The 12,550-nt window shown below is 30.4% G+C and overlaps 1 protein-coding gene across 1 annotated transcript; it reads left to right on the forward strand.

Moving 5' to 3' along the window:
* The first annotated feature begins 633 nt into the window (after window positions 1-633).
* On the forward strand, window positions 634-10,967 carry LOC148239201 (uncharacterized). The gene is made up of 4 exons (XM_088181331.1): window positions 634-1,449; window positions 3,149-3,567; window positions 9,330-10,083; window positions 10,516-10,967. Exons 1-4 carry the CDS (start codon window positions 658-660, stop codon window positions 10,942-10,944), a joined length of 2,394 nt encoding a protein of 797 aa, XP_088037457.1. The 5' UTR covers window positions 634-657; the 3' UTR covers window positions 10,945-10,967.
* Window positions 10,968-12,550: the final 1,583 nt, after the last annotated feature.

The following is a 12,550-nucleotide window of genomic DNA, read 5'->3' on the forward strand; positions in this document are numbered from 1 at the left end:
GTCAAAAATGGTGTTGTCCTTTTTTGATTTATTGTTCCAAAAAAAAGAAAAATTTTGCGCCCGAACTCATTAAAATAATTTTTCTTTTAATTAAAATATATGTATCGAAACAATAGTTGCTGATTTTACTAATCAATAAACATGGCGGGACTCGGTCAATATCGGTAACACAGGTATTGAGTGTTTTCTCTCTCCATAATACCGGTATTAATGCAATCCTTATGCACAATAGTTAAGATATTATGCTAATACAATTAAAAATATTTTTTCACTACTTACAATCGAACAAAACAAAACAAAATTCTACATATACAGCAATTGGTCTTATCTTTGTGGTTAATAATATTTTATAGTGTTTTACTTTTTATTAATAACTAAATATCGGAATTTTGACAAAAATCGAGAATTACAAAAACATCAATTAATTATAACTTATTTTAATAAAAACAATTATTATTTGTATTATATTGAATTCGTAAACATAAATAGTTTGTAGTATCATGGCGTTTGCTCTCCTCAATTAGTGTGTAAAAGGATCATTGGTAAATATTTCAGAGGATGCAAACAATGGTTCGCAACACCTGTCTTCGCTTTTGTATATATGTATATATTAAAATGCGTACGATCTTAAAATCGGTCAGTGTTATCAGTATCGCAATGGCGACGAACGCGGAGATCGACGTTTCGGATATATCCAAAAAAGTAATCGAAAATGTCGTCACCGGTTTGGGATTCAAGGACCACAAGATCGTTATCACTAGCGGCGCGGCCAAAGGAGACAACTACATGGGGGAGATATTCAAGATCAAAGTCACGGGCTTAAAGTCCGACGGAAAAGAGGATACGGCTTACCTGATCATGAAGAAGGCTCCTACGACTCCTTTGCTAAGGGAGCACTTGAGCGTGCGGCTATTGTATCTCAGAGAAAAGTTCGTCTATACCAGAATGCTACCGATATTGAACCAGATCCAGGAAGAACACAATCTTTCGCAGGAAGACAGATTCTCGTACGCTAAGTTCTACGATTGCGTCGAAGATGAAATGGAAGAGATGTTGCTATTGAAGGATATATCAGTGGACGGATACAGAATGCACGAGAGGCTGCATTCTTTCGACTATGACCATGTGTCATTAGCCATTAAGAACTTGGCTCGTTTCCATTCTACGTCGATCGTTCTCAAGGCCAAGAACCGCGAACTTTTCGACGAGATCGTGTCTAAGGCCACTAAGATGTCAGACTTCACAAACAATCAAGATATGTGGATCGACGGAAGCATCAAAATGGTCGAAAGAATATGCCACAATAAAGATTATAAGGATCAGATTATAGAAGCATTGAAAAAGGTAGTTCATGAAATGAATGGACTTCTAGATGGAGATGTTACAGCACCGTACAACATCATATGTCATGGAGATTGTTGGAACAACAATTTCCTGTTCAAATATGAAGTAAGTCAATATTTAGTGCTTGTTATTGCAAATAAAATATTTAATTTTAATTTAGACAAAAAACAGACCGAAGTTTTCTTATACTAAACTAAGTGCATGACTTTTTAAAACCATATGTTTTATTAAAATTAAAATAAACAAACCCTAAAACTAAAAATATATAATTTATCGATTCATATATAATTATTTATAAGAGTGATAGATACAATTTTTATTATACTTAATTTAAGCAAATATATTTGCATACTAGTTAGTTAAAAATAAGCTTTTTATTACTTTTCATTAATTTTTGCATCTATAAATTATCATAAAAAAAATTGCATAATTTTACACATATATGTAAATATAAAATATTATAAATACAATTGCGTAATATAAACTATAAATATGTAAAACATATTTTTTTTGTATAAAATATGATTAAAAAAACAATCATTTTCGGTACATAATTTCTTTACCAAGTATAATAAAAATTATTAATATACTTTTAATAGTTTTTAAGAATCTCTGCAACTTATTATTTATGACTGCGTGCAATTTTTATTTGAAGGCGAGATGACGAGTGATTAATAACTAGTTTGCATAATAGAATTGTGCCTTAATTCATTAGGATTAATTCGGCCTTCACGCCGCAGTATTTGCAAGCATATCACGTTTGTTATATAGTATATAATTTACGAATACAACACATACAAAGCTTTTATTATCAGTGAGTAGCAGTTACATAAGGATTAACCCACAATGGCATTCGTGCAGCTAAATATTATTTTTATGCGTAAAATGTATTAAATAAATTTCATTCCTAAGTCACTCGCAAACATCACAGATTACAATATTCAGCTTAGTGACAAAATTACGTGTTATATTTGAGTACAACACAATATGATCCGTTCACGCGTTTTCGCGTGATAGTGAACTTTGCGGTCAAACCGTTCTAAAGTTTTCGAGGGTTAAACATAATGTAACCTAAGCTATTAATGCGTTTATTTATTACATATAACCAGCACGATAGACTACTGTGATTAATACCTGTAAGACCAGGGTTCGAATCCCATATTGACCGTTTGTTTTAGTATGAGATCTGAATTATTGATTATTATGTAATTAAATTTTTCTAATCTTACACATGAAAATTGTAATGTATAATTAAAATAAAATCAAGCTAGGTCGTGCATAGTGACATATATTGATTGTTAGCTGTGATAATATTTTATAATTAATATTATTGATGTCGGTACCTTACAGACTTTGAGATTTCAGTATAATGCCTTACTATTTAATAGCTATTAACTGTAAAAATAGGACCAATAATTCGAATATTCGATTGAAACTAGTACTAAATAAAAAAATCATTTATCACAACTAAAAACATATATGAGATATAGATTTATATTTTTAAATATATTGTAATGCTGCAATGTTTAAAATGCTATCAATAACAGATCAATAGATGTTGATTTTTTAAATTAGATTCGATTTTTCAGCAACCCGGAATTTACATAATTGCGCTTCGGTTATTACAAAGCATCTGTGGTTGTAAATTATCGTAATCATTATCAGCTATTTGTACTGTTATTTCTCTCATATAAAACAAACACTGTTTTGTATTAACAGTTTTATCTTCAGTATAGTCCGACATGATAGTTAAACACGTTTCATTGTATTTGTCATAAATATAATTTTTCTATATTTTTTTCAGAATGATAAAGTTGTTGGAATGACTATGGTAGACTGGCAAATCATGAGGGCTTCTACACCAGTTTCGGACATTGCCTATATGCTGTTCACTGGGACGGATCAAAGCATCAGAAGGAAGCATTACAAGGATCTTTTGGATCTGTACTATGAAACTCTATCGGCAAACGTGGCAAAGATGGGGGTGGATATAAACGAGTACTACCCTGAAAGGATTTACAGACAGCACATAAAGGACCACATGAACTATGGCCTGATGATGGGCCTCGGTCTTCTTCCGTTGACATTGAGTAACAGAGGAGAGACACCCGAACTGGAAGAAATTTTTGATCAGTTCATGGGGGGCGGTTCAGATACTATGAACATGAACTTGTCTAAATACTGCGTAGAAAGAATACTCGAAGTAATGGAGGATTGCATCGAGTTCGGAGCTATATAGATTATTTTAAATTAACAATTACTAAACCTGTGATTTATTATATATTCCATTAGCCGTTATGTAAAAAAAAATGTAATATATATTAAGCGATTAGATAATGTATCACAATTTACTGCCAAAGCAAATTTGTGTATAGTAAAAATAAGTATACGAACAAAAATATGTTGGAAGTAGTATTGAATGATAAAAATCATTATACATATTTAATGCAAACATTACGGTGATTTTGTGTCATTATTTAGGTTCTTAACAGTGTTCATTATTTTTATAATTTGATTCAAATTGTATATGATTTTATTAATCAGAAAAAAATATAATTGATTACAAATATAAAGGAAAACAGCATCAATATAATTTACCTTTAAAAAGCAGACAAAATTTACATTTTCATATTTATATTTCATAAATTTATTTGCGAGCTCAATAATATGCAATCATTTAATTTTATTTTATTCTGTACATTACAATTGTTAATTAATTTATTAATTGTTGGTATTATTAATATTGTTTAATTAATTTTATTAAATGAAATTTATACAATAATAGTGAAAATATAATCATTTTTATGCATAAACTTTAATCTTTTTATTATTTACTGTAAAAAAAATTGTTAAACTACATGAATTTTTGTGTTTTTTAATTATTTCTCGATTCTTATTTATTTCACCCCTGAAATATTCAACAACACATTTCATAGATGATGGAATCATAAAAGAACTATTTTTGCGCAAGTATTTGCAGGCCTACCGAGGGAGGGGGAGAGGGGACAAATTCCCGGGGCCCGTTCTCTTTAAGGGACCCAACTCTGGGGAAAATCATAGCAAGAATATATTTATAAAAAAATAAAAACCGAACTCAAATAATGAATCTGAACTAAACTATAATTGTTTGAGATGTATTAAATGTATAAGTTTTTTATCCTTTTTTTATATATATTTTACAAGAAATAAAAGGAGCGGAACATTGCCTTCAAAAGCACCCACTATCACTATCAATACTAGGTAGTACTTTCACAATAAACATTATTGTTCAAAGAAACAGAGTGTATTTTTTTGACGCGGCTACGATTGTGTTAAAATTTGTTTGCAAATTACTGTTGACTTTATTGCGTTTTGAACGTTTAAAAATATTAGACATGGGAGAAAAATTTTAGCGAATGTAAATTAGTAGTAGTAAATTCAGATCGAATACTTAAATGAATATTGTTATAAAAAGCTTTAATATAAACGCTTGATAATCAAGCGTTTTGACTTGGATTGAAAATTAACTATATGGCAACACTGAGCACTAAAGAAAACACGACTAATTATCAGATAAATATCATCAAAGTAAATATTTTTAATAATTTTTAATGCCTAAAACATTTCGCATAAAATATGATGCAACTAAAAAACATTGCTCAAATTATTATAATTTGTTGATTTATCAAAACTAATATCCCCTGATTAATATTAATATATCGTTTTGATTCGTACCATTAAAAAAATTTCTAAAAATATCAAAGTAAAACAATTTTTACCTACATAAATAAATATTTAATTCCTTAAATTCTCTGAATCTATATCGAATAAAAAAATATTAACTGTATTGTAGAAAAGTTGAGAAAAAAAATATTTGTTGCTTTTATATTTAGCAAAAATAATTCGATTTTGTTAATTTTCCTTTTATAATATTTTAATAATTAAATGCGCCATCTTGCAGCACAAATCGAAATTATAGGATATCTAAAAAGCTGTTGGTTTCGAGAAAAACATTTTAAAAAATTAGATTAGCTTTCAATAAATTAAATTAGCATGAATTCGTTTGTTTTAAATAAAAATATATACGTATTAAAAATAACAAAAACAGTGTACACACAATTGATAATAATAATAATTTCATAAAACTTTATAAAGATTTAACCTTCAATATTAAAACAAAACATAAATACAAATATAATTAATCACATGTTTCTCATAGTTACTCCAAGGCTGTTTTTTATGTCACACAAATGACTTTTGCACATTCTGAATTGGATACAATTCATGTAATAAAACTATTTTTAGAGGCAATCATTTTTAATTGTAGCATCACGCACATCTTAAATCGCAATTTGATGATTCTGCAAAATCATCAAAGACCTTCAAGTGTAATTATTATCACATGTTGATTACGGTCTTTTTTGCAGTCACAGCTTTATCTATATTTACCTACTTCAAATTTTGTATCATGATGAGTTGCAAATCTTTAAAAAAAAACATATATCATTCAGTGTGCTTTGAAAAATATAGGCACTTTGATGTTTTTATTTTTTATAAATATATAATAATAACAACACATTCATCAAGATAAATGTATGTACATTTTAGTCACTTTTTTATTATATATAGCAATAAAATGTCTTAAAATTCATTGAAATAAAATAAAAAATAAAATTGGATTTAATTATGAAGACTATAAAAATGACAACTCTGAAGTAAGGACTTTTTTATTGCATTGACGGTATTTCTCGTCATGCTCATTACAGTTATCGTCATTATGGAGTAAGTCGTCATACCCATTTTAAATGTTTGTGAATTATCGTTACACCCAAGAGAGCAAAAACGAAAACAAATAAATTGAATATTAGTATCAAAAGCAAATGAAAGAAATAATAAAAAAATCATATTTGCCATTAAAAAATTATGAAAATAATATGAACAAATTACAAAAAATATATTCTAAAACACTCGTTGTTTATCAAAAAGATATTTTTTATTACTATATAGTAATTTTTTTAGTAATTACTATATAGATATTTTTTAATACTATATATTATAATATTTTGTGCGAGAACATTTACGATTTACGATGTAATAAATTAAAGACAGGGCGTTCTTCTGGACCTGATTTAATTCCCGATTTTATTTTGAAGGGTTGCGAAGTAAGTCTCGCTGCTCCTCTAAAATGTATTTATGATCTGATTCTCAAAACATCATCATTTCCTGATCTATGGAAATGCACAAAAGTCACCCCTATTCATAAAAAGGGTGACAAATTATATATAAAGAATTATAGACCAGTAGCAGTGTTGTCAGCTCCTGCTAAATTATTTGAAATAATTATTCATAAATATCTTTACAATCACTTTCAGCAAGTTTTATTAGACCAACAGCACGGGTTTCGTCCTGCCCGTTTTACTGTTACTAATCTTCTGTCGTTCACCAAAACGGTGACAACTTTAAGCAATCGTAGACAGTTTGTAACCTATGGTGGCCGATTGTCAAAAGAATATTTTACCCCTTCGGGGGTTCCTCAAGGATCCAATCTGGGACCTCTGCTTTTTGTGTTATTTATTAATGACATAAATACAGCAATTAAAAATTCAAGTTTTCTTCTGTACGCAGATGATTTAAAATTATATAAATGCATTCGATCTGTTGCGGACTCCTTCTCTCTACAAAGTGATTTAGACTCTCTGTGGAGATGGGCTTCCGTTAACCGTCAGCCCTTTAGTGTCGGAAAGTGCCATACTGTGTCATTTTCTCGATCCCGTTCGCCATCAGCTTATTTCTACCATCTCGGTGGTAACATTTTGACTAGAGAAACTTCCATTAAAGATCTCGGAATCACTTTCGAGAGCAAATGGAGGTTCTCTCTACACATACACGACGTCTGTGATAAATCTTCCAAGATGCTCGGCTTTGTTATGAGGAATGCCTTTCACTTTGACGATCCGTCAGTTATTCGCATCCTCTATGACACCTTAGTTCGTAGCATTCTTGAATCGGGATCTATAATTTGGAATCCCCGAATAGCCAAATATTCCCTTTTAGTGGAAAAAATTCAAAAAAGGTATTTAAGATACCTTTACAAAAGGACATTTGGTTATTATCCGTACTTATATCCCAGCGCCTTTCTTTTAGGGGCGTTGGGATATGATTCGCTGAATTCTCGCAGAAAGCTGTATGTCGCTAAGCATTTTTTCAAACTACTAAAAGGTGCTGTCGACAATCCAGCTATTCTCGAGGAATTCCAGTTTTGGGTTCCGGAACATTTTCGAGAATCACGATCGAGACCTCTTTTGATGGCAGTTAGGGCTAGGACATCCGCACTTGCCGACTCGCCTATAGCTGTGGCCATACGGCTCCTTAATACGCTTGCATTACATATTGACCTGTTTAATGTTGGCTACAAGGAGCTGATCCAGTTTGTCTCATTTAATTTTGATATTTTATAATTTTTTGTTATGTTTATTATTTTTAAGTATTGTTCTATTTATGTATATATACGTTTTTTTTTTGTTTTATAAATTTAAAATTTGTTTTCGACCATCGTGGCGCATTGGGGTAACCTGTTAGGCCACGATGGTCTTAATTTAATCTAAAAAAAATAAAATAAAAAAATGTAGACAAATTTTATCATCACTATCAAGTATGAGTTTTTTCCAGTTGATGTATTGACATTCTTAGAAGTAAATAATAAATTATTATCTTGCAGACAAATTAAAATAATTTTTAACAGATATTCTAAAAAATCAAACCGAAAAGCATTCTGGTCGAGAAAAATGTACTGGAGCGACATTCCAGCCTCAATACACCACAGATGTATTAGCATAAAGCCTGATATTTCGACCCGCTCGCTATAGATTACTCTTTAAAAGTCCATTACAAGTTAACTAGTCATGCCCATGTGATTGAAAAATTTTCTATGACGAATTTATTCGTCATATTAAGCTAAAATGTTAAGCAATCCGTTTTTCACATACCTTAATTTAACCACTTCATGCGTTTGAACGAGATAAACTCGCGCGTGGCAAATGTGCCGATTCGCACTAACCCGAGTGGCGTTCGCGTGTTTTGACTTACGTTACGTCTGCGTTACGTATTAACAAACGAAACACTCTCAGTTGCCACTTGACGCTTGATAAAGATTTATACATTTCGTTTCTTTTGTTTTACGTGTTTTATTTTCAAATATTTTTCTTTTTAAATTATTTAAACGTTTGTAATATAAAATAAAACTAATGTTTTTGGTAATTTTTTATGAAAATATCACGAACATGTGTTTAAAAACCGTTTGCAAAAACATTTGCAAAAAGATTTTCTCGCGATCTCGGAAGAATTCTTCTTACAGGGTAAAAGGCTCACGTGGTCAATAAAATAATATAACAAAGATTCATTGGTTATTAGTTTATAGAATATGGACCGATTGAATAGAATCCTAGTAACATCAAACATTCTTTACTCTCTTAACGACTCGTGTTGTGTGGTCAAAAGAAATCCTTCTTGTGCCATGATATTTGTCTCATTGTTAATAAATGATCGTTTTTGGTCACAGTCATAACAATGAGACAATGGCCCTTTCAAACGTGGACCTATCTGTGTAGTCGCCACCTTTTCTTTTAGTCGAAAAGATTCAGAAAGGTTATTAAATACATACTTCTCAAAAATGGCAATATCTACTAGTTAAGTTTTACTGCAATTTAATTATCTAACTATAAAAAAATATTTAACTTTAGTTCGCATAACTATATCTAAATCATTTAAATTCAACAGTTACATTTCTCAACAAATACCACTATTGTTATCAGCTTTTCATATGTATTCACTTCATTTAGTATCTCGTTTGAAGATAATCTTACAATTTATTATAGTGAAAACACTATAAATAGTAAACATTGCACGAAAGCAATTGTTACAAACATTAATCTAAAGTTGTTTGATAGCTCTCAGTTACACCCTACCTAGAGACACGAACGTACTTTATAATCATTCTAGTATTAAAGAGTCACTTATCGAGACATGGCCACATCCTGTGAATTATTTGGCATGCCAACATACTATTCTAAATGTGTTGTCGAGGAAGTTCTAAAGAGCCAACTCTTCAAAGATTTCACTATACACGTGACGCCGGGTTCCTGCAAGGGCGAAAATTATCTAGGCGAAATCTTCAGGATCGTAGTCAAGGGAGTGAAAGAAGATGGCCGTGAGCATTGCATCAATTGGATCGCGAAAATGGCGCCGTTCGATGTTAAAATCAGAGAGCAAGTGAGAATCGAAAACTTTTACGCTAGGGAGATATTCATGTACTCATATATGCTTCCGATCCTATATAATATACAAGGGGACTTTAACATACCAGAAAATGAACGGTTCAATTACGCGAAGTTTTATAAAGGAGTTACTGAACTGAATTATGAGATGATGATCCTAGAAGACTTGTCTGTGAGAGGATACAAGTTGTACAATAGATTATTATCGCTGGATTACGATCACGCAAAGCTTTGCGTTGAAAACATTGCGTACTTTCACGCATCTACTATAGCATTGAAGCATAATAATCCCGATGTTTTCGAGAAGGTGAAGGGTTATACTTCCAATTTCAACGATTTTGGTAGTAATTTTAACGTTTTCATAGAGAAGAACAAAAATGTGATTATGAAGGTCTGCGAAGGCGAATCTTACATCGACAAACTGGATATGTTCGATGTTTTATGTCATGGCGATTGCTGGTCCAACAATTTTCTGTTTAAATATGAGGTAAGTAACTCATGTAATGTAGAAAGATTTGTTATATAGCACTGAATTTGTATTTATATATTGATTTAATATTTGTGTATTGGATAATAACAGCCAAAGTCCGCAATATGACAGCCTTGTTATTTATCAATTTGCATTGTCCGAACTCAGTTTGCTAGCTTAACAATCTAATTATATTAATATACTCTGGGTTGATTCAGCAGAGTAAACTAGGGCTAAACGGACCTTTAAATATTATTTAAGTTTTCAATGTTACTGCATTACTTCAAATAATTAATATAAATTTAATAAACAGAGCATTAAGTTATAAAGAAAAAAATTGAAGCACAGGTTAAAATTGAAATTAACCAATGCTACAGTAAACCCAATTACAGATAAATAATATCGAAGACACCTCAATAATATAGTACATACATTTATTTTATTTTACAGGACGACAAAGTGACAAGCATGCAAATTCTCGACTGGCAACTAATTAGATTGTCCTCACCAGTCACTGATTTATCTTATTTAATGTTTACCGGCACTGACAAAGAAACGAGAGCGAATCACTATGAGCAATTACTGACTCTCTATTACAATACGCTTCATTCGAGCGTCGCTAAAATGAACATCAATCTCGACGATTATTTTCCCGAGACCGTTTACAGGGAGCATGTCAGGGAGCACATGAAATATGGACTCATGATGTCCTTCACCATTCTGCCACTCACGCTAAGCAACAAGGAAGAATCGATGGATTTAACCGATCTTGTGAACAGTGTAGAGGACGGAGGTAATTTCGAGCTTATAGTGTCGGAAACGTGCAGGAAGAGGCTCAAGGATTTGATCGAAGATTGTTTGGAATATGGAATATTATAAAGCAATTATATTTATTATATATTATACTAATCGACCAAAATATTTTGTAATACATATTTTTATAATATAATTAAATAATGATATTTTAATTTAAAATTATTCTGATATTATTTATTATATTTCATAAACTGGCAAAAAGATCGGGTGATTCAACACGAGTTTCTTAAAAACCACTGAAAGCCGTCTTCAGATCTGACATGATTTTGACAAAGTTGAACACCAATATTAGACATGAAGATTCCTTTACTGTGGGTGTAAACCAACCTTGGTTATTTTAATTTAATACATAAAAAAATTTCAGTATGGTTGAATTTCTAAAAAAAATCTAGATTCCCGACATAACATTTTTATTGAAGCACATACAATACTACATGTATTTGATTTCATTCTAACGAGTGCTAATAAAAGAATATTTTCAGGTGTATTATTTAAGGGAAGAAAAATGTTGGCTTATATAATTTTCTATTAACTTGTTGTGATTTTAAACAATGCTTGTTAAATTTATAGTATATCAATTGAAAATTAAATCAAGCATTACAAACGTTTCACTTACATTTCGCATTATTTTTTTCTTCAATTATTTAAATAAAAAATATATGATTAATACAAGGTTATGTTAAAAAGCAATCTAAATTGCTATATTATATTAAAAAATAAAAGTCTTACAAATTAGAGGGCATTCATACGACCGTTTGAATTTTAAAACAAAAATAGAAATCAATACGTTGCATAAGTATAGAAGAAAGATCTCGGGACTAAGCAATTGCGTATTTAATTGTTATTATTTCACGCACCTCCTATTAACACATCTGTTTAAGATGTTAATCACTCGTAAGCAGCAATAAGTACCAGAAAAACTACTCTTGTGTAAAAAGGATGCGCGATAAACAATGCGTTCTACCATGCGCATAAGAATATTGTTATTCTAAAGGTACATAATTTATGGAGCAATTTCTGTTCCTTTGAATTTGGCCAGAAAAATGCATTAAATGAAATACAGTGCAGTTTAATTAGATCGAAATATGAATAATAAAAAAACGACCACCGACAGGCCAACTTTTGCTTCCTCAGGTATCCCTCAAAGAAAATCTATAAAAACAGTCTCGAATCTATCCTGAAAATATTTTTTTAAATATGACATTTCAGTGAAAATATATCGGAATATATTTTCACCGCTAGATATATTTTTACTAGTGAAAATATAAATTATCTGGCAGGTGCTAGCAAAATTATATGCTTTACATTTACATATTATCATTATTTATTTACATGCGATGTATAAATGTTACAGTTTATGTGAATTTTTAGTAGCGTTATATTTTTACTAGTGAAGTCCAAATACATTATCACCAGTGGATATATATTTCTACTAGCGAAAATATAATTTAACTGAAATAATACAATATATAGTGACGCATTTGGGTAATATGTTATGTTACGATGGTCTTAATTTAATTTAAATAAATAAATAAATTTTGAGACATAGACCACTTTTGTACGAGTGACTCGTATCTCGCAGCTTCATTAAATATATACTTGTATCAAATGGTAATATCTATTAGTAAAATTGTACTGCAATTGAATTATCTAACTTTAAAAAATATTA

Source organism: Plectrocnemia conspersa, unplaced genomic scaffold (assembly GCF_051122295.1).
Source record: "Plectrocnemia conspersa isolate PC_06_02 unplaced genomic scaffold, ASM5112229v1 ptg000001l, whole genome shotgun sequence".
NCBI classification, from domain to species: Eukaryota; Metazoa; Arthropoda; class Insecta; order Trichoptera; family Polycentropodidae; genus Plectrocnemia; species Plectrocnemia conspersa.